This window comes from Eleutherodactylus coqui, chromosome 12 (genome assembly GCF_035609145.1).
Source record: "Eleutherodactylus coqui strain aEleCoq1 chromosome 12, aEleCoq1.hap1, whole genome shotgun sequence".
Taxonomy (NCBI): Eukaryota; Metazoa; Chordata; class Amphibia; order Anura; family Eleutherodactylidae; genus Eleutherodactylus; species Eleutherodactylus coqui.
The window spans coordinates 41,388,480-41,412,547 of record NC_089848.1 but is presented as its reverse complement, the minus strand read 5'-3'; the positions used below and the strand labels follow the sequence as shown (position 1 = coordinate 41,412,547).

Sequence of the window (24,068 nt, the reverse complement as noted above, 5' to 3'; positions counted from 1 at the left end):
CAAACAATTTATAGAATCTGGCCGTGTATCCATCTGGCCCTGGGCTTTTATTTATTTTTAGGTTTTGGATTATGTCCAGTAGTTCTTGTGTGGAGAAGTCGTGTTCTAGGGCTTCCGCCTCTGCTGACGTCAAGCCCTTTGGGGCATGTTCGGCCAAGTAAGCTTTTATCTCCTTACCTAGGGTTTGTGTGGAGGAGTGGGACTCTGTTGGGATGTTGTAAAGTTTATTATAGTAGGATTTGAATTCTCCAGTATGTCTTTGGTATTGTGGACCCCTGGTTGACTGGATTTTGGGTATATAAGTGAGGGGGGACCTGGGGTGGAGGGTTCTGGCGAGGTGGCTCCCGCACTGATCCCGTATTCGAAGGACCCTTTCCTAAGCTTGTCCCTAAAGGCCAGGGAGCGTCGGTCTAAGATCTCTAGGATCTGCTGTCGTATTGAGGAGATCTCCAATCTCAAGACCTCGCTTTGTTGTCTTTTGTTGGCGGACTCCCTGGTCCTCAGAGAGGCTATCAAACTCGTCAGGGCGGACGATTTTTCTTTTTTGATTCTGGACCCATGGGAGATCAGTACGCCCCTTATTATGCATTTGAGTGTCTCCCATTTAATTGGTGCGGGCGTCTGGTCTGACTGATGTGTCTCTTTAAAAGTTTCTATCTCTTTTTTGATAGCTGAGACGCACAAAGGGTCTCTTAGCAGGTTATCATTAAGTCTCCAGGACTGTTTTGGAATGGATCCCCAACCTGCCAGGCCTCCAAAAACTGGGGCGTGGTCTGACCACAGCAGATCTCCGTGTGAGCATGAGGGAGAACTATCTAAGAGGCTATGTGAGATCATGAGGTAGTCTATCCTGCTATAGGAGTTGTGAGCCGCTGAGTGGACGGTGTAATCCCGATCTTCTGGGTGCAGTATTCTCCAGAGATCTACTAACTGAAGCGTGTCTAGCTTTTTCTTGAGTGTCCTAATTGCTGTTTGGGAGACGGAGGACTTACCCGATGATGAGTCCATAGCGGGATCCATTACCGTGTTTAGGTCACCACCCAGAATGATTTTCGATCCGTCCGCGAAGTTGGCGAGAGCATTCAGTACTCTCAGTGCGGAGGAGACTTGGTTCTGGTTGGGGAGATAAATATTAGCAAATGTAATTATTATGCCCAGAATTTCTGCCTTAAGAAAAATATATCTGCCGCCTGGGTCAATCAGGGAATCGATTTGTTGGTTCTGGAGGGTCCTGTGCAGAGCGATAGAGACCCCTCCCGCCTTCCTCAAGGGGTCGGGGCTGTGCAGCCATGTGGGGTAGTGCGAGGAGGAGCAGTTCGGCATGCCCCCCTCTCTGAAGTGGGTCTCTTGCAATAGGGCCACCATCACCTTTTTTTGTGGAGGTGATAAAGGAGCTGCCTTCTCTTCTGGGGGCTGTTTAGGCCTTTGGTGTTAAATGAGCAAACAGTTAAATTTGCCATTTATAGTTTGGAGCAAGGGTGGGAGCGTGCCTCGCGTCTCCCCTCGGATGGGTCGGTGGGGAGGAAAGGGAGGGAAGTGACACATGAGGACATGGGTGGAAATTATAAACGAGGAAAACAATTAACATGAAAAGTAATCTATAACTAATGGGTGGTACTTAAAGACCCCTCGCACTAGTGTCCTGCCTGGGTTAGGCAGTTAATAACAGCTCTTGTTGGCTGTTAGCCCTACGTGGGAGAGTGGGGGCCAAGGAAGGGTGTGCTCCCTCCTGGTGGGGGCCAAGGAAGGGTGGGCTCCCTCCCGCCTCCCAACCCCCAACAGTGATGTTTTCCCGGGTTCAAAAACCGGGAATTTTTTGTAATGGAAGTGGATGTTCCCAGACCCAGTTGGGTCAAATTATCCCCCCTGCTGGTTTGGGTTTATGGTACCTTCCCCCAGAAAGTTGTTGCATAGGAAAGGGAGCAGAGGGTGATAGGTAGGCCATAGAGACAGAGAAGTAAGACGGAGGAGGTTGTATGGTATGATGTGGATAGGTTCAACACAGTCATTCTGCCTCCTCGCTTCTGGTGTTGTTTTCCCCTTCCTGGCGTGTTTCTTTAAGGCGGCGTCTAGATCTTGTGGGCGCTGGCTGCCACGTGTTCCTCTGGGGCATCACTGGGAGGGTACATGGGGAGGGCCAGTCTGGGAGTCGGACCGGCGGGAGCTCCAGGGTGCCCAAGAAGTTCGGTAGGTCCCCCAACCCTCTGAAAGTTGCGGAATTTCCATTCCTGGAGGCGTGCAGTTGGAAGGGGAAACCCCATCTATATGGAATCCCTCTTTCCTGTAAGAGTGACAGTAAAGGCTTCAGGGCTTTGCGTAGCTGTAGAGTTCGACGCGAGAGGTCTGGAAGAATTTGGAGCAGAGCTCCCTTAAAGGCTAGGTCTCTGAGGGGGCGTAATTTTTGGAGAATTAAGTCCTTGTCCTTGAAGAAGTGGATTCAGCAAATTACATCCCTGGGTCTGCTGGGGTCGGAGGATTTCGGGCCAAGCGATCTGTGGATCCTATCTATTTCCAGGGTGGTTGACTCTGGTCTTTTCAGGATTTTGTTGAAGAAGGATTGAGCCCAGTTTTCGAGTTGTGATGGTTCTACATCCTCTGTGAGGCCTCTTATACGCAAGTTGTTTCGTCTATGACGATTCTCTAGATCGTCTAGATGAGTGTATAGCTCTAGGATCTGCTGGGAGTGCAGGTGTATCTCTTGGTTATGTGTCTCGAGGGTCTCCGTAATCTTCTCCTGAACCTCCTCTACGGCCTCGACTCTTTGTCCGACTTGCCAAATCTCATATTGAAGTGACTCCACATCCTTCTTGTGGGCAGTTTCCAGCTGTTGGAATAGGGCGTCGATATGGTTCTGTGTCGGTAATGCCCTGAGATGCTGTTTCCAATCCCAGCTGTCTTCCGCCTCTGATGTGGGGGAAGGTTTATTGGGTTCTCTCCGCGGGGAGTTTCTGGGCTCGGGTGGTTGTCCCTCTCTGTTGCTGGCGCTGCCTCTGCTGTTGTGCTTTGGGGTCTGTTTGTGTGGCCGTGGGATGGGGTCCGTAGTTTCGGCTGCGTCCTGGGTGATGGGTTGCCTTGCTCTTCTCTGTGTCGCACTTCTTTGCCGCTGTGGTATGCCGTAGTGTGCCTGGGTCCCTTTGGTGGTTCCTGAGGCCAAGTGACTGCCATTAAGGTCTTTGGCGGGTGTCTTTGGGTCTGGGAAGCTCTTCGGGAGAGCTGGGGGCCGTTATGGGGCCATACAGCGGGGTTGTGCAGTCTGCCAGTGGTGGGGATATACTGCCCTGAGGGAGTGTGTGCTGGGGGGGTACCCCCTAGATCTGTGGGGTGTTGAGGCCCATGGATGATGTGGGCTCCAGGGTTTATCTTGTTGGTGCTGGGGACTGAGCCTGTTGTCTCATGGGGCTTTGGGGCTCCCTCTAGCATGGGGGGTTGAATCTGGGCTCTGCCTTGTTGAGCCGAGTCCTCCTGATCATGCATTGCTGTGTGACTCTGAGGGGGGGTATGCGGGGGGGCCGCTAGGGCTCTGGTGTGCTCAGCCTCTTCATTATGTGTGGCTTCCCCCTCTCCGGAGTCGGATCCGTCCGCCCCACTCACCGCTGCCGCGGGTGATGTGGTCCGCTCCCATCTGGATGCTCGTCCTCTTCCCCCACTAACACTGCTGGCTGCGGGCGTCGGCGCCTCTCTTCCTTCCGGCTTCTCCCCGCTGGCTCCGGCGGCTCCTCCACTGCTCCTGGTGTCAGGTCTGTGTGCGGCTGTGAGCGCGCTGTCCCCGCCGGTCTTGTCCTGCATTTCCTTTTCGGCCGGCAGCTCCTGCTCTGTATCGGAGCTCTTCTGCCGCGCCGGATGTGCTGTGGGTGCCATGTTGGGAGCGGTTGCGTGGGACTCCTCTCCCGCCGTTCTTCTCAGAAAGGCTGTGATTCTTCTCCCGGGATCATCCGGTGGGGTCCTCGGGGTTCCTCTTCTCCTCCCTCTTGTCATGCTGGTAAGTAACCTGGCCTGGGTCATCCACATACGATCAGATAGGGGTCCGTTGCGGGAGCAGAGCTGAGGTGCGACTCACTCCTGCATTAGCCGGCTACGCCCCCTTCAGAACAGCTGATTTTGACAGGTGAAGCCAAGACCAGGCAGGCACTTACCTTTCAGTGGCAGCTGTAGGGGAAAAGTAGAGTTATACGACGGCCCTTTAGAAAAATGGCTGTTCATGTAATAACAGGATGGCTTGAGTCCACCAGAACTGGAGCAGCTCTCATAGATCCCTCCTCTATGACTTCCATATACCCCAATAATAAATACCATAAAGGTTAAAAAATTGGGTATAAGGCATGGCCTCAAAACATATATAAAATCGCACAAGGTAGATTTTGCCAAATTCCTCTGTTTATGTATAAAACCAGCACATATACGTGTTTCAAGGTTTTATAAATAAACAGAAGTTTGGCAAAATCTACCTTGTGTGATTATATATGTTTTGAGGTCATGCCTTATACCCAATTTTTTTACTTTTCTGGTATTGTCTAAAAGTCCACCCACTAGGGCTACGATACTTGGGGCCAGATGCACCTGTTGCATAATAAAAATTAGGAGGAACCTCCCTTTTTGCTTAAAGACCTAAGTCCATAACGCTTCAAAAAAAGAACATGGTCCTCATATCTGTTTTGTTCTTCGTTTGGGTTGCTCCACCTTTCTTTTTCTATTCTGTTCACCAGATACTCTAACAGGGCATAACAACAGGGGTTGCCTTCTTTAGAAAACCCCTTAAATAGTCTGTATAAGGCTACCCATACATGCTAAGTTGAGCCATGGAAACCACATGCAGATCACCACTAATTGCTGGGTGACACCTGTACTTGAAATGAGGTGGTGCCTGGCAATTAGCGGTGATTTGCATGCAATTACAGCAAATCACTACAGTGTGTATAGGCACTCTATGGGTCCTAATGCGATCCATCTTAAAGCTGTGCAATTGCAATCATTTCTTCATAGTGATATATAGTTGTCTTTCAGCACCATGGATAGGGGTACTATACAAGGATACTACCGTATAAGGATACTTTTTCAGTATCTTTTCTATATATATGTGTGTGTGTATGTGTATATAACTGTAAGGTGTGTGTATGTATGTATGTATATATATATATATATATATATATATACATACATACATACATACACACACACACCTTACAGTTAGGATATCCATAGGCGGCCATGATGTCTGTTCAGGGGGAGGATCTTCACCCTAGGCCAGCAGTGATCATGTGATGCACGCTGTGGAATGCAACGTGTGTTCTATTTTACTCTTTCATTCATGATGTTCATTGGGACATGACAAGCGTTCCAGTTGTAAAAACGTGTTGACGTCATCGCACACAACCACATGGGGTCTGCATGGGGCATGATATATGACAAATACCTGTTGGATTCAGTTCCAAACAGGATACATATAGAAACCATATTGTACAGCAGGTAATGAAATCTGGGCATTCGAGTACATGTCTAAAAAGATAGTTTATCAATGTAAAGATACAATGTATCATTATATGGAAGGGCACTAGAAATTATCTGAATTCTAATAAGCAGAATCTCCGCTTCACCCACAATATCGACCCCCAGAAAATAGTCTTCCTGGATTTGGAACTAGCGCATGAGAACAATAGTATTATAACAAGCACATTGTAAAAAGGTTGATAGTAATAGCTATGTAAAATCAATGGAAGAAAAATATTCCTTATGGACAATTGGGAAGAGTGAAAAGAAATTGTACAAAGATAAAGGACCTTGAGGATCAGGCTCAGATTTTAAAGAAGCGGCTTAGAGAGAAAAAGTACCCCCCAAAAAACTGATTGACTATCAGAGAATAATGAAAGAAGAAGAGAAGAGAGAGAAGAAGATGAGAGGAGTAAGACAAATAAGAGAAAGAAGAAAAAAAGAATGGATTAGCTTTCATCACGAAATACAGCAATCAACACAAGGAAATCCGAGATGTACTGTGTAAGAAATGGCCCCTATTACAACCTGATCCCTTCCTCGAGGCTCCCTTAACGGGAATCCCAGGGTTATTTTTAGAAAAAATAGAACTATGCAAAACATTCTAGCCCCTCCCCATCCGGAAAATACAAGAATGAAAGATGGAAAAATGAACTTCTTGAATAAAACACACAATGTAGGAGCATCTAGGTGCGGCAAGAAGACATGTGGAGGCTGCCAACATATAATACGTGGGAGAAAAGAGATTAATATGGGAGAGGAAGACCAACCGATAAAACTAAAAGGCAGATTGAGCTGTGAAACAATTAGGGATTTATTTGTTAGAATGCCCTTGTGGCATAAAATATGTGGGAGGACGAGAAACACGCTGAGAACACGGATTGAGAAACATCAATGTAATATAAAGAATCATTTTCTGAACCACAGCGTGTCCCGAGACTTTGCGGAATCCCATAACTGTCTAAGTAAAGGTCTCAGGATCAGCCCACAAGAATGTATCCCATCCAACTCATAAATCTGCTGCGGAGGAAGGAAAGGTTTGGGATTTACCAGCTATAAGCATTGGTCCCATATGGGCTAAATGAAATCTATATAATAAGAACATTAGAAATAAAGTCCCAGATTGTCAATAGATTGAGAATCAGCATCGACATTCCTTATTTTTGCATCCTTTTAATAAACCGCATTGCATATACCTGCTGTACAATATGTTTTATATACATATCCTGTTTGGAACGGAATCCAACAGGTATTTGTCATATATCATCCCCCCATGCAGACCCCATGTGGTTATGTGCAATGACATGGACACGTTTTTACAAGTGGAACGCTTGTCACATCCCAATGAACTTCATGAATGAGAGAGTAAAACGGAACGCGTTCCACAGCGTGCATCACATGATCACTGCTGGCCTAGGGTGAAGATCCTCCCCCTGAACAGACATCATGGCCACCACACCGGCGTCTGCTACGGATATCCTAACTAAGTTCTCTCTGTGTGTGTGTGTGTGTGTGTATATATTATATATATGTGTGTGTATATACTCCGAGACACCATTTGAATGCTTGAAAAAGACGTTTGAAAACGCCGAAACGCGTTGCATTGTACTAAAGACTTAATAAAGTAAGGTTATTACACCCACTAGACCACTGGATCTATAAGTTCCTATAGTCCTTGAGTGCGGAGAATCTTTTTTCTTTCTCTGAGCTCTACCATTCTATGATAAGCAACCGATACCATTCCATTTAGTGCAATGCATTTTTGGGAAGAGTAGAATGAGTTTTTTTTATGGGAAGATTGTCCTAATTATAATAAATATCTTTATATGTGTGTAGTTTAAATGTGAATTGAAGGTTTGCTTAATTATCATCAAGAGTTTGTGTTTATTGTCACCTTATTAAAAGAGTTCTAGAGAAATTTACCAAAAATCACAACCTTTAAAGGGCCACTCCAGAGAAAGCTCCTTCCTATTTCATCCCTACACCCCTCACACGTTTGTCTATCTGATTTTTGGAGTTCTCTTCTGTATATTACAGCCACTTCCATGCAGTGCAGCCTCCTCTCTGATACGTATCAGACACCATCCTGATTTTTAGATTTCTCCCTGCTTTTCTTCCTCTGTGCTATGCTTGCAATCCCATGATGCATCCACAGCATCACATGCCAACCAGAGCCAGTACTATTTCTGCCTGCTAAGAGAACACTGTAATTATCATTACTTTCTATATTCACTTAAGTAACTTAATACTCATAGTAAGGCTGCATTCAGACGAACGTATATCGGCTCGGTTTTCACGCCGAGCCGATATACGTTGTCCTGGTGTGCAGGGGGGGGAAGGGAATGGAAGAGCCAGGAGCAGGGACTGAGCTCCGGCCCCCTCTCCGCCCCTCTGCACTATTTGCAATGGGGAGAGGCGGGCCTGGGGCGGGGCTAATTCTCAGAACTTAGCCCCGCCCCCGGCCCGCCTCTCCTCGTTGCAAATAGTGCAGAGGGGCGAAGAGGAGGCAGAGAGGGGGCGGGAGCTCAGTTCCTGCTCCTGGCTCTTCCATCCCCCCCCTTCCTGCACACGAGGACAACGTATATCGGCTCGGCATGAAAACCGAGCCGATATACGTTTGTCTGAATGCAGCCTAAGGGAGTATGAACTATCATCTCCTTCATTATAACTGTGTGACAAGAGTCTCTAAACATTAGCAGTAACTGTGATAGTTTTCGTCCCCTTGTCAAGAGCTTGTGTGGTACAGTCCATGCAGTTTCATCATACAGGACGTTCTGGTGACGGAAATAGTGACTTCTTTAGAGAGCAGAAAGCCAAGTTAGTCACAGATGGTTATAACGAGATCATATGACCCAACGGAAGAGAAGGGCTGACTAACCAAGGTGATACTAGCCAATCTATATATACTGGGTTCCTACTTACATAATGAATTTAAAAAAAATATCACTGGAGTGACCTTTTTCTGATTATAAAAATACAGTACGGTACCTTGTACTTTTGACCTTCTGCTGGACCTTTTGGGGTTCATTATTGTGTCACAGCACGGGTCCTCTGTAGGATCCGCTGGCACGTTGGTGGACCAGTCTGCTCCTGGTCTTCCTACATGAAGCCTCTTGCCCCTCATTCTTCCTCCTGAGCTCTATAGACTTTCAAGCATCTGTTACAGCCTACCGCCACATAATATCTACAAACTATTTATTCTTCTTCATTATAAATGTTCCTTCGACTATAGAGACAAACCAAGAACTGGGATTCCAGCTTTCACTGAATAATGTTTCTGGAAGTCCAGGAGGACTTGACTTATCAGTTCTACAACTCACATGGTCATTTTATAACCAGACCCAGAACTTCTGCAATAGACAACTCGATCTACATTCAATTCATTTGTCTGCATTGGGGCAACAGCTACAAACAATAACCATGTCTGAATTGGGGAGGACAACACATTCTAGATGCCTTCATTTAACTCACTTAGGATGTTGACATTGATGAAGATAGACATTTGGGCTGTACAACATGCTTATGCATTGTATGGCACCTTTTATTGAGCACAATATGGTATTCGTTTGACTATGTACAGACAATGTTAAAGGGGTTGTCCAGTTGTAAACTTTTGATGCCCTAGCCACAAGATAGGTCATCAATATTAGATCAGCCGGGGTCTACCATCTAAGTACCCTCGCCAATCAGCTGTTCTCTGGGTCAGTGCACTTGTGCATGGAGTTGGTTTCTGCAGGAAGATCAGAGCTCTGTTCTCACTACAGTGGCCAGGCTTGGTACTACAAGCAAAGTTCCCACTGATATGAATGAGGACTTGGCTTGCAATTCCAAGTGAGAATGGAATTGTCTGCTTCCTATAGAAATCAATTTAGTGCATGGGTGGCAGACCCCCATCAATTCACTATTGATGGCCTATCTTAAGTATAGACAAAGAGTAGTTTACAACTGGACAACCCCTTAATGATCAGGAGCATTCATGTACATTATTTTGGCCCTGACTACAGTGGAAAAATTGAAAACAAAGCAACTTTGCAAGCAACGCAAGAGCTACACTTCATATTTTAATTAATGCAATCTTAGTATTGATTTTGGATTAATTGTATGTGTTTTGGATTAGCTTTACCCTTGCACTTAAATGCTCCAAAGATTTTGTATAAATTTACATCAGACATTACTCTATTACTTTGCATATATGGATTACATTGTGTTCAGCGCTATCATGCTGCATGAACTCCTTGGATTATTTGTTGATGGTTTTCCCCGGTCGCAGAGATCACTGCTGCTTGTGTTTTTTTCCTTGTCCTTGTTTTCAGCTGTCTGCTTAATTATATAGATTTGTTTCCTATTCATCATGTTTCCTTGTGTTTTATTATGATGATCCCCTTGCCTGATTATTAGCCTGACAGATTTCCTGGCTCAAGTTCATGTGTACTTTAGTCATAGAACAAAGCATTTAGTACAACAGATCTGTGCTTAGAATTTCATTTGACCTCCCTTTATTTGAAATTTAGGAGAATACTTCACAGGGATTTAAAAGCAAAGAATATCTTTTTGAAAAGCAATCTTCTTAAAATTGGTAAGTTGGAAGTGATCGAGGTGATTTATCCTGTTCTATTAATAATGTGTATCTTGTGTTGTTCCTGGCATTATAAATATTACATATTTTCTATATTTTATTATTAAAGCATACCTGGGTTTTCAATATGTTTTCTAAGATACACCAGGTTCTCCTTACCTCTCATTTGCTCCTGTTTGCACCCCGTTTCATGTCTATAAATTCAGATTTTCAGGTGTTCTTACCCATTTTTCCGTTGCTCAAGTGTTTGCAATCCACTATCTTGCAGGGGGTGTGCAGCTAGCCCAGCATTCTACCAGTAGTTCACTGTTCTGCACTTCCTTTCCCTGACTTCCGATGCTGCATTACATAGTCTGTTGTCCAATCAGCAGGGGGGTGGTATTAGAATGCTCAGCCCTCTTCTCCTCCAGGATAATTTTTTTGTGCGCGCGTAATACACAGTCAGTAGTACTGAGCATAATACATGAGCGTATTTTTGCACGCAATGTGCAATCACGTGAGAAAATACGCAGTATAACTTATGTGGTGTCTAATATGCATTGCAATAGGCCATTGAACTGAATGTGCGGCGGCAAATACTCAATGAATATGTATGAAACCTATGTATTTGCGCAGTATTTCAATGAACCTGCCTTGCGCAAATAAAAACACGCCAGAGTAAAAAGCGTAAGGGATTGTTGGTTGTGCAAATACGCAGTGTATTTGCATGATTGAAATGAGCCCTCATTGTGACCCCTATAATAGCCCTAGTAGTTACAGTGACCCCAGAAATAACAGTGACCCCCCTTAGTGCATTCAGTAGTAACAGTGTCCTCTTATAGTGGCCACGGTAGTAAAAGTGACCCCCATAGTAGTTCCAAGGGTGCTACATGGCCAGAAACCAATAGCAACCCCTTTATTGGCTTCTAGCCAGACAGCATCCCTAGAGGTTTTACACTCACCCCGCCTGCAGCTCCAGTCCAGTGGTGGTAGCAGGTACTGCTGAGTCTGTGACCTCTCACCTTTTACCTTGGTGAAGACTGCTCTAGGGTGAGAGGTCACTAGTTACAGACTCTGCGTAATACCCGGAATTAGTCCGCACTGACATTTCTGTGCAATACCCGGAATTAGTCCGCACTGACATTTCTGTGCAATACCCGGAATTAGTCCGCACTGACATTTCTGCACATAGGATAACTTTGTGATAAACAATCTTACCCCTATGGGTCTTGAATTTTGCTCCTGTTGTAATCCGCACGTCTTTCCTTCAAAACCGCAAGATTAAAGTTCACACAGGAAAAGCTTTCTGCTGCAGAATGAAGGATGTCTTGCAGAATTGTTGCTGATTTCTAACATACAGGAGATGTAATTCTGCAATTAATAAAAAAATGCTAGAAATTCCACAAGACATTCCGCAGAACACATTCCGCAGTTAAAAATGCAACAAAATCCGCACTAACTGAAAAAAATCTGCATCTGCGCTGCAGGAGTAGTGGTACTAGGGGGTGACTGACTGTTGTATGCAATGGTCCCTCACACCATCACACCAGCAGTGGGGGTCAGTGTGCCACATCACAGCAAAGGTAGGATTAAGGTTCTGACCCCTATACCTTCAGACACGAACATGGGCGTTGGTATTATTGTATGTTGTCACCACCAGGAAGTAGGGGTTGAGACAAGATTGTCTCTGGATGACAGGCCGGTGAAACCCCCTCTTCGTGACTGGCTGCACGCCTGCCTCCGTTTTCCTCGGCCTCACAGGTCCTGGCAGTGAGCAATATGGTCTGCATTTGTGAGTGTCCCACTGCCACCTACCTATCTACTGTTGCCACCTGCGCCCTTCCAGCAGCGGTGCTGTCAGTGTGGCCACCCATCTCCCCTTACCATGTCCCCTTAGCGGCCCCGCAGTCAGTGTCCCCAGGGGCTGTAGTATCGCAGCTACGGTGCCCTTAACCCGGCACGCTGTGACTGTTCATGCCGGCTGTAGTCTTCCACCTCCTGGGCTGCTGTTGGCTGTCCTGCTCTTGATGCTGTGAGAGAGAAGCCACCGAAAACAGCTGTCAGCTGCCACATGTGAGTGGTGGTGAGCAGCAGTAGGGCGCCTGATGCAGTGGCAAAGAAGCCACTAGACAGACCCGGCAGTCCGCAGACTTGAGGAGGAGCACAGCAGGGAGCACACAGCAGCAGGGGACAGTGAGTGACAGCCGGCATGCACAGCCAACTTACACGGAGGCTGGGGAGGAGAGTCACACCTGGGAATAATGCATCCTAGGACCTTCCACCATTCCACCAATCGGGAGCTGGGGGTGTGACAGGGGTGTTCCTCCATGGAAGCTGTGTCAAACCCCTAGCTTCCAGTGGTGACAAGGTACAATAATACCATGGGCATCTTCTATGCCCAAACTAAACCTGGATTTGTCGCTGAGGACAACCCTGTATCTCTCCGTAGCATCCAGTTTTGTCATTCATGACACTACTGCAAACTGAGAGGATGATGAGAGTCAAGGGCAGTACACGTAATCGGTGCTGTCAGACAAAATGCCCTTCAGCTAAGAGCCTGGAAGTGGTTCTAACAGATACAGGGGTCTGTAACAATGGTGCCACTTGTCACTAGATGGCGGACAACAAAACAATTGAAGCTGCTCGTGCTTCATAGACTCATAGAATGGTAGAGTTGGAAGGAACCACCATAACTCTTATCATTTACAGATCTGCCTGAGATGGAACTGCAGGATGAGTTTTGCAGCAAAATGACAACTTTTTCTAGGTGGTTGATTTTTTTTTTTACTAAGTATAAATTCCATGTTCTCACAAGAACTCCATCTCTGTAATTAAATATCATGAGGTCAGATGAGATAGAATCCATACGGTTATACTGTAGGTCACATGTGAGGATAAAACTATAAGCCTGGTAGAAGTCAGAATGAGTTACCTGTTCTGTAATGTAAATGCATCACAGAAGGGGAAATCAAGAATTAAAGACAATCACAGAAAAATGGCCGTTACTTACTGACTGAGGAGTGCATATAGATGCATCCTCCTCTCACCATGCAGGTAGCTGACTACCAAATGGAGGAGCCAATAACACCTGTGAGGGCACCGATGAGACACCCACTGACACTGCCTCCTGATAATGAGGGGGGTGGCTGCTTGGTATATACTCCCACACATCGTGGATACAGGGTGCCAGACCATTCTGATAGATGTAGTTCACCATGCAGACCAGCAACCTATTAATGACGCCATGATAATTCGGCGGGTTGCCCTGCATTTCCATCAGTGAACCACATTGGTACTGCCACCCTGGGCTCCCCCTGGAGTCTTAATGCCACACTGTATGTGAATGATAGATAATAAATGCAAGGCATTGGTTGGATGTTGGCCAAGATACATGAGCCCACTAACCACTTCACGGTTCCTTGCGTTGTAGTGGGTCCCTACACCAATATAAATGCATCACAGAAGGGGAAATCAAGAATTAAAAACAATCACAGAAAAATGGCCGTTACTTACTGAGTGAGGCCTCATGTCCACAGGGAAAATCAGGCCCACTACGGATGGAGAATCCGTAGCGGGTCCCTCCTGCCCCGCGGACATGAGGGATGAAAATAGCAATTACTCACCTCTCGCCTGCTCCGGATCTTCCCTTCTTCGCGGCTTCATCTTCTCTCCGTCGCGGCCGGATCTTCTTTCTTCAGCCCGGCGGATGCGCAGGACACGTCGGTTGCATGCCGCGCGGATGCGCCGGGCCGAAGAAAAAAAGATCCTGCCGCAACGGAGAGAAGATGAAGCCGCAAAGAAGGGAAGATCTGGAGCAGGTGAGTATATTCTGATTTTAGTCTCCCGTGGATCCGGACGGCTTCCATAGAAGCCTGCGGGAGCAGTCCCCGCGGGCGACCCACACGAAAATGGAGCATGGTCCAGATTTTATTGACCATCCGCGGGTATTTATCTACCCGCAGGGGGTCAATGCATCCCTATGGGATGCAGATCCGCATGCAGGTCATCTGCTGCGGATTTTAAATCATATTTTGCCCGTGGACATGAGGCCAGAGGAGTGCATATAGATGCATCCTCCTCTCACCATGCAGGTAGCTGACTACCAAATGGAGGCGCCAATAACACCTGTGAGGGCACCGATGAGACAACCACTGACACTGCCTCCTGATAATGAGGGGGGTGGGTGCTTGGCATATACAAGTGTATATATAGTGGATACATATCAGAATGGTCTGGTAGTCATCTACCTGCATGGTGAGAGGAGGATGCATCTATATGCACTCCTCACTCAGTAAGTAACGGCCATTTTCTGTGATTGTTTTTAATTCTTGATTTCCCCTTTTGTGATGCATTTATATTAGTGCAGGGACCCACTACAAGGCAAGGAACCGTGAAGTGGTTAGTGGGCTCATGTATCTTGGCCAACATCCAACCAATGCCCTGCATTTATTATCTATCATTCACATGCAGTGTGGCATTAAGACTCCAGGGGGAGCCCAGGGTGGCAGTACCAATGTGGTTCACTGATGGATATGCAGGGCAACCCGCCGAATTATCATGGCGTCATTAATAGGTTGCTGGTCTGCATGGTGAACTACATCTATCAGAATGGTCTGGCACCCTGTATCCACGATGTGTGGGAGTATATACCAAGCAGCCACCCCCCTCATTATCAGGAGGCAGTGTCAGTGGGTGTCTCATCGGTGCCCTCACAGGTGTTATTGGCTCCTCCATTTGGTAGTCAGCTACCTGCATGGTGAGAGGAGGATGCATCTATATGCACTCCTCAGTCAGTAAGTAACGGCCATTTTCTGTGACTGTTCTGTAATGTGTTTTATATACTGTATTTGGTGAAGAACATATCGCCTGATCCCTAATTATTTCCTCGGATTTTAACTTCCAAAATGCTGTAGAACCAAATAGCGCAAACACAGCAGCACTTGTCGTACCTCATCACATAAGGGAGGCTCCTCTTGGGGTGTTGCGAGCTCACGAAAGGAGTCTGGATCCGTGACTCCTATAAAGTCCAGCAAGAGATAATATGTTGGAGCCGCAAAACAGGGGACCCCAATACATTGATGTATGGAGTTAGAACAATGCCATCTTTATTGAAGCCACGCCAGGGCTTGATGCCAGTGTTTCGGCTGTCGCCGCAGCCTTTGTCCAGTCACCAAAGCCCAGATACACAGACAAATACACATCACAAGTACCATCTTAGCCAATAGAGACACCACAATGATCAGCAGGTGTTACCTGGCAAAGACCAATAGAGCCCGGCTGCAGGTGCGGGGGATGGTTTTAAGACATCATATGGGGCAGCCCCAGGGCATTAACCGCTTCAGCGCTCAATGCTGTCATGGCGGCGTCCAGTCTGAGCATGTGCAGGATCACCTTGGTGTTGTATATGTGTATATACACCTCTCCTCTGGCTGATAACAGAGACAATAGCAGGGACCAAGACCTGCTATCCTGCAACAGCCGAAGGACCTGTGATGTTATCATGTGATCAATAGGGGCGAAGCCCAACAGTGAGCAAGAGAGATAGTGACTGAAAGCCCTATAATGATGTCAGCGATGTCATGTGATCAGTGCATGCAGGGCGGAGCTATGGAAGAATGATGAATTAGTGTATTTAACCCCTCCTTCACTATGATATTCTGTTACCATGGAGGTAGTACTGATGCTGTCCAGGTGTACGGGGTGGCAGCAGCAGGTTATTAGAACAGTTTAGGCTGGGTTCACACACCTCGGATTTGCTGCAGTTTTGCTGCAGAAGAACCGCTTCAAAGGTTAATTTTGGCTTGCGGATTTTCTTGCAGAAAAATCCGCAAGCTTTTTTTTCCCGCAGCGCTTTTTTACTTTTTGCCGCGGATTTTGTTGCGTCCTTAGAGGTCTATGAACAAAAAAGGGCTGCGGAAAAGACAGAAGAATGGACATGCTGCGTCTTTAAAAACCGCGCACCAGTTGCATTTCCGCACTGCGGCTGTGCGGAAAAAATCCGCCCTGTGAGAACAGCTTTTTGCCAAATCTCATTTGTGCTGCATTGCACTGCAAACGCAGCAGTTTTGCCGCAGTGCGGATATGCAACGGCAATCCGCAGCAAATCCGCCCTGTGTGACCCCAGCCTTACTCCTATTCATAGCGTTACTTTTACATTTATACTGAATTACTAGTGTTGCCACACTGCACCACTGCCGATCAACCTTATACAAAGGTGTACATGAAAAAAGGGTGCGGCGACAGCTGAACTGTTAGCTTCCATAATACTGCCATACTGATTTATAGACACATTGTGGCAGAGTTATTAATACTGTTAGACAGGACAAACTAAGGGTGCATTCAGACAACCGTATATCGGCTGGGGATTCACGCCGGCCGCTACATGGCGTCCCTCTCTGCAGGGGGAGGAGGCTGGAAGAGCCGGGAGCAGTGAGGAGAGGTGGGACGGGGGCGGAACTAATTCCTGGAACTTAGACCCGCCCCCATCCCGCCTCCTCTCATTGCAAATAGGGCAGAGGGGGTGGAGAGTAGGCAGAGGGGGCGGGAGCTTAGCACTGCTCCTGGCTCTTCCAGCCTCCTCCCCCTGCAGAGAGGGACGCTGTATATCGGCCAGCGTGAAAACCCGGCCAATATATGGTCGTCTGAATGAGCCCTTAGGCGGACAGTCTTAAAATGTGCCAGATGCATCACAGCTGGATGGTAAGTTGTAAGACTGTCTATTGTAATGTAGTGGCCCAGAGTTGGGGTGTCTATAGAGTAGGAGGTAGGTCCGTTTTGTATGAACTGTCTTATGTGTATCTGTGTAAGTGCTAACAAGCTGTGTCACCTAACTTGTTTGTTGTGTGTGGTCTCCTGGGAGTTTAGGTCTAGTTGGGAGGCGGAGTCTAGAGACAGAGAGGAGTGTGCAGAGATGTAGTCAGAGAAGAATGTGTCAGCAGGAGTGTGTCTGTCTGTCGGTCTCTGTGTCGGTCTCTGTGTCTGTGTAACAGAAGTGAAACAGAAGGAAGCCTGCCAGAAATGTGTCTGAAACTGTCCATTTGCTGTGTACTTGGAAAATCAAAGTTGGATTCCGCGAGTAAAGAAAACCGTGTATCTCTGGTTTTGAAAACTATCTTTGTCTATGGACTCTGTTATGTAATAACGAGCAGCCGTTTACTTGGAAAGAGGTGCTGGCGTCACGTTAGAACATCAATAGAACTGTTCACTATTGTTTACATCTGCCTGTTCTTTTTGCACTGCACGTGACCGAGCTGCCCACGTTCTGCCATTGTTAGGGAGAGATCACAGACTTACCCATGACAACCACCTTGATGAACCACCCATGGTCTCGCCTGCAACGGCCAGCCTCCACTCGGGCGCTGCACTAACTTAATACTAATTAGTTGGCTTAGTCTGCACAAAAAACTGTGCCAAAATTTTGATGTAATTTACCACAATTTGGCACAATTTTTATCTCCCTTTAAGCCATGCTCCTTTTCTGGACAAGTTGGAAAACGTCCAAGAGTGTCTAACGCATAGTAAATGTGGCACAAAGCGTGAAAGACGGGTGCAATTTGCCATGTTCATATTTTGAATAAGTCCTTTCAATTTTTTCACAAGTTCATATGGAATCTGTGAGAAAAGGCTCTGGGTAAAAACTGGTACAGAATGGGCACACAACTTGCTATGGGTTCTGTATTACAAATACAGTCACTTCCCAAATACATCGAGTTACTTCTCTTTTATTCATTTTGGATAAGATTGTATTTTCTTGCATTGTTACAACTCAGGCGTCTGTTAAGCAAAGTTAAATGTATAAACTGTGTAATGCTTCATTTCTCCTGTGGAGGTGCTGCAGGGAAATTGAACCCTAGCTGCCAGTTCTCTCTCACAGATGGCAGTAGATTGCCACCCCTTAATCAGCTAATTGTCGGAGGACTGGTCTAACGAAAAGGGAGTATTTGCTGCTTGACATTTCTATAACTTGAGATAATTATTTCGAAACTGTAACATAAAACTGTTGGAAGTCTTTTTGATTGTTTCCTTCCTCTACAATCAGTTGGCAGATGGAGGAATCCTTCGGGAGATAAATTAATGTAGCACTTTGCAAAATATTGTAATTAAAACAAAGAGTTGTTATTCGATGTAGTTGCTATACTGCGAGCACTAAGACACAAATATAAAAAGACATTAAAGGGATTTTCCAGAATACCCAAATAGTGATACATTCTAATCGGCAGTGGAACCCCCACCAATCATTGAGAGGCTGTTACATTTAACATCCTGGTAAACCTCTTTAGGCTACACGAACACGGTGAGCACGATATAAGGCCCAGGAACTTCAGCCCGATATTGCGCATGTGAATGTGCGATTTATTTTGCTGCGTGGTGATGCATTTTTGCTTAAAATTCTCATGTGATTTCTCTGAAGGTCCTACTGAAAACAATGGGCGCTGCGCACCCAGATATAGAACCTGGTGCTCGTGTGGATAAATCCATTCGAAAGAATGGATTCCATATTTGTGCGGGTTTTGTGCGCATCGCACAAAGCTCCCGCGATAATCTGGTTCGTGTGATTAAGCCCTACATTCACATAAGCGCGAATCTCGCGCATTGAGAGACGCACAAAACTTGCGCAAATACAAACGCCATTCTTTTTTGAATGGAGTCATATACATAATCCATCATAGCGATTATGCCAGATTTAAAAATCGCTGAATGTCCTATTTTTTTTGTGCTCCCCTGGAACGCATCGCCTGTTGGGACAGTCAAACACATCGCCTGCGGTGTAATGTGCATGCGAGTGCGATGTGATGGTTCCCATTGAAATCAATGGGAAACACTTAGTCCTCTGTGCGTAAAATAAGCACCGGAGGATCGCAGTTTCACAGAAGTGATGTAAGCTGTTTTTGGTGGAAATCGCCTCACATCCGTGGGTCAAGTGCAATTTTGGGCCGGGTTCTAAGACTAACTTCACATGGGTGAGTGTGAAATGTGACCATGAATCATGGTCCCATATCGCACTGCCCGCCATTTGAATTCCCCATGAATGCGAGGCGGATTTATGTCAAAACAGCCTCACATCATTTCGAGGACGCAGGGAACCTCCGCCGTGGCTGACAGCTGTGGTGGAGGATTGCAGGGTTTCCCCCACTGTTTTCAATGGGAGACCTCGCATTGCGCCTACCTAGCACATGGTGCTATGCTGCCACCGGCCCCATTGAAAGCATTGGACGCTGTGATGCGAGAGCACGCAGAAAGAGAGAACAGGGTGTGATTTGTTTCCTGCATTGCGGTGCCATGCAGGAAAAAAACCGCTTATGTGTATGACCCCATTTAAAAGAATGGAGTTTATATTTGTGCGTCTCGGAATACACAAATCTAGCACAAATTTCTCGCCCATGTAAGGCCTTCTGCACATGGGCGGGTCAGACCCCACATGCAGGATACCCATAGCGGAGTTCAACCTGCTGCCCGGCCGGTGACCCCAGCTTACCTGTCCGGTGGCTTCTGCACACACTGCATATGTGCTAGCTGACACTCTGTCGCGCATGTGCAGTAGCCGCCAGAGCTGGGGGGTGATGCATATCCTGCAATACTTCTGCATTGCTCACTGCAGAAGTGCCACGGGACGAGCGGCTACTATTGACTTCAATGGAAGCTGGTCGTGTGTATCCCCCTACAAAATCGCAGCATGCTGTGATTTATTCTCCCCGAGAAGAAAATCGCAATTGATTTCTGCTTGTGGAGACGAAATGGCATTTTGCCATTGAATACTATGGGCTGTATTTGCTGCGGAGCCCAGAGGTGGACGCCCGCCGCGGACTTCACAATGCAAATACACCTGTGTGCAGAAGGCCTAAAAATGTAGCCTTCGGCTTAATTCACAGATTTTGTTTTAATGCAGTTTTTGTGAGGTTTTAGATTTTTTTGGAGACGAGAAGGGAAGTTTTGATATTTTTTCTGTATTTTTTTTCCTTCTTTTGTATCTAATTCAAATTTTGGCACAAAAAGTATACCGAGAATTGCACCAAAAACTGCATCAAAATGACATTTGTGAATCCCAGCTTAAACTTTTTTTAAGAACAGTGACTTTTTCCCTTTCTGAAAAAAAAAGCTGTAATACCTATAACTTTTATGAAGTCATCCATGATAATTTAGAATAACATCAAATCCATCCACTATTTCAAATCATCCATACTTTACTGATAGGAATCCTAGGTTTCTACAGCGTCATATGTTAGTCTATGTATGATTAGGATTACTTTCACATGGCGATGTTCTCTCCAGCATCTGCTCTGTCTCGGGCTTCTGTCTTCTATGCATAGGGATGGAAGTCTGGAAAGAACCATGGGGCAAATTTATACAACTGTCTAAAAGGAAAACTTTCTTTGTTGCCAACCAATCACAGCACAGCATTTTTCACATAGCGCTCTTACAAAATGTAAGCTCAGCAATGATTGATCGCTGCAGGCAATAAAGACAGTTTTTCTTTTAGATTGTTTCATAAATCTAGCCCATAATGTTTTATACGTTAGACAGAGATATCTATGGTCTCCATTTCAGTTTCTGTCCCTATCAGACTTTTCATCTGGATACAAAAGTGCTGTCCTGTAATTTCATTGAAAAATGTAGACAGTAAGGCTTCAAACATGTCTATTGTATCTCCTTCATATTGTATTGTCACTGCATTTATAGTTTAAAGGGATTGTATGGTTTCAGTACATTCGGTTAATATAATTGAACCCCACAAGCGTTTTCATTGTACTATATATATGATATTACAATTCAGTTCTTCAAGTGAAGTTATGGAATTTGTAGATGCAGCATTCTGCTATGTGTGTGGTGCCCCCGACAGGCCGATGGTACTGTGGAGGGGCCCAGGTGTCAGGAAGGGCAGCAGCAGTGGGTCTGCTATACCCCCTCTCATGCATTGGAAAAAAATGCTCCAGTGTGAATGGCGTCCTAGCTTGGCGTTTGGTGCTACCCGTGAAGTTGGGCAGTGTACGGTGGTAAGGTTGTCAAATTCGTGGTGCCAGTCCGTATACAGGCTGAGACCTGTTCCAGACAAAATAATAATAAAAAGCGGAAAAATTAACATAAATGAAAATTGTCCTTTTCCCTGAAGTGTAGTGTGGTACCTCAGTGCAGATGGTTCGGTGGTGGGAAGGGACTCCAGGAGACAGGATGAACAATAAAACGGTTTATTTTCTGAGAGTCTTGCATAGATAAACTTCAGACAATTAGCATTATTTCTTCTTGGAGGTAGACGTTAACAATTTTTAGGTATTCTTAGTTTCATGACAGATTAAGATAAGGTTAGGAACATCTGTTACATACCACTGCTTTTTCCTTCTGCTTTGCTCTCTGGTTGAGTGTCTGTATATAGGTCTCTCTCTCTCTCCCTCTTCCCTCTTTCCTCACTGACGATTACTTTTTTCTTTCTCCTTCTGTCTACTGTCAGTATCTCTCCTGCTTGCTTTCTACTTTCTTAATACATTCAGGCTTTTGTACTCTCACTTTCTCCTTCCCACCACACTAGCTTCTCTTGATGTTACTTTCTCGTAAGCTACTCCCTACTGATTCCTCTCCAGGCTCCTCCCCGTCATTCCTTTTATCTTACTATTCTGAACCAACCCGTGCGGAGGGCTTATCCCCCAATTACAGGTTTTCTTACTTTTCCTGTCTAGTCACTTTCTCCAGGCTGTTGCTAGGTAACAGAATACCCAAAGAGAGGAAGGGGTAGAAGCTAAAAGTGAATAGGACACAGTGGTGAATGGAAAAGTAGAATATGTGTACAAAACATAACTTTTAACACTTAAAAACCTAAAGAAATCCACCTAAGAAGTGACCATGTAAGTGCTGTAGTGTCCCAAATCCAGGACACTACATGTGTCTGTACAAACTAAGGAAAGTTTAACCTTAACCAATTAGTGACCAGCCCATTGCCTTTTTACGTCCTAGCTTGCTGGGCCTTAATCCCTGAGGATGTAGAAACATGCTTCCTGTGGGAATTAAGACCCTGCAAGCTGAGGACATGACAACTCCATGCTGCTGGCTCCCGGAGGTAGCCGGCAACCTGGAGCTGTCATCCCGGGTCACAGGACCCCCACCCCCTGGTCACATGATTGCCGGCATTCAGTAAATCATATAAGTCAATAAAAAGGTAAAGATTCAGCTGACCTGATGGATCGGACCCACCAGAGCAGCTGAAAAGTACTCACCCGCCTCCTCCGCGATGTCCCGCAGTGTCCTGGCCTTCCGGGCCCCCCGACGGCGCCTTCTGCGTATGCGCGCCAGATGTCATACGTCGGGCATGTGCACAGAAGGGTGTGTGGCCTGGGAAATGTAAAAATGTGGGGCCGAGAGCAGAGAGATGTCACTTGGGACTGCTGTATGCGGTTCCCAGTCACATAATTGCTGCTATCCAATGCATAACAGCGATCATGTAAAGTGAAAAAAAAGTTTAAGCTTCAGATGAAATTACGTACCTAAGGCCCCCGGATTTATCTGTGGACCTCACCATGGCTTCTGCGCACGTGTCCGCCGCCAACATGGCGGACGCATGTACAAAAGCTGCAGATTGTCAGGGTACCAAACATAGCTAAGGCCTCCAGCGATGTCCCCCGCGGGATCTTTATCCGTGGACATTTCCCTAACTTTGGTGCATGTGCCCATCAGCAAAATGGCAGACGCAAGCGCAGAAGCTGGGGAGGGCCCGAAAAATTTAAAGTCTACTAAAGGTAGCTGAGAGCCTGGAGCAGTGACCAGGGGCCGCAGTGAGCGATCCCCGGTCACATGATCACCATTGTCCAATGGATAATGGCGATTTACGTAAAAGTTAAGACACAGTTGAAGTTTGATGTGCCTTTCATTGTGCATATGGACATAATATTAGGGCCACAATGGGTATGTTTCTAAACAAGGGACAAACAGGGGGAACCATTTTGGGGTGAAAGTCTTCATTCAGATGTGTGCGGTACAAAAAAAAATAGTTTTTAAAATGACTATTGCCAAAAAAATTAAAATCGTAATCTTTTCCTTCTGATTTATTCAAAAAATGTGGGGTAAGAATACGCAGTGCACCCCTACATGAATGCAGGGTAAAGGGTCTAGTTTTGAAAATGTGGTCATTTGTGGGGATTCTCCATTGTTTTGGCTGCTCAAGGGCTCTACAAAGGGGCCTAAGTCACCTTCAAGCAAAATGTCTGTTCTAAAAGCCACTGGCTTCTCCTTGCGGTTTGGGCCCCGTTGTGCATTCAATAAGGGGTCTAGTTTTGTGGGGGTTCTCTGTTGTTTTGGCCACTCAAGGGCTCTACAAGTGGTCAATGGGGCCTAAATAACCTTCAAGCAAAATGTCTGTTCTGAAAGCCACCGGCTGCTCCTTACGGTTTGGCCCTCGTTCATATGGACACAAGTTTAGGCCACAACAGGTATGTTTATGAACACAGAACAAACAGGGGTAGCCATTTTGGGTGCAAATATTCATTTTCATGTGCACTATAGAAAAAAAATCCTGTTTTTTAAATGGCATATTTGCAAAAATATGATTTTATTTTTTCTCCTCTAAATTGCATTAATTCCTGGAAAAAAACTGTGGGGTCAAAATACTCCTGACCCCCCCCCCCACCCCTCAGTGGATTCAGTGGATACATTAAGGGGTGTGGTTTTTAAAATAGGGTCATTTGTGGGGGTATCTATCATTGTGACACATATGAGCCTTTGTAATCTTGGCTTAGTGGAGGAAAAGAAAATGTTCCTCAAAATGTTAATAATTAATGTTAAATTCGTCCATCTCTTAAATGGCTAAAAAAACTGAAGTTTTTCCAATGTGTGTCCAGAATAAAGTAAACAGATGGAAATATATATCTTATCAAAAATGTGTACAGTGTTTGCACATATTTGAGATATTGCAGTTGAAAATATGAAAGACAATTTTTTTTCAAAATTTTTCCAATTTTGGCACTTTTAATAAATAAACACAAATTGTATCGGTCTATTTTTACCACCTAAATGAAGTACAACATGTGGCGAAAAAACATGTCAGAAT

The 24,068-nt window shown here is 45.7% G+C and overlaps 1 protein-coding gene across 2 annotated transcripts in view; it reads left to right on the top strand.

The window, feature by feature from the left end:
- Positions 1-24,068, top strand: part of NEK11 (NIMA related kinase 11) — a 329,721-nt gene that overhangs the window by 123,578 nt on the left and 182,075 nt on the right. For both annotated transcript variants that reach the window (XR_010787302.1, XM_066584626.1), the window contains exon 5: positions 9,996-10,060. Coding sequence is in view for 1 of the 2 variants with exons in the window: in XM_066584626.1 (XP_066440723.1) it covers positions 9,996-10,060 (65 nt within the window). In the remaining variant the exon portion in view is untranslated. The remainder of the gene's footprint in view (positions 1-9,995; positions 10,061-24,068) is intronic.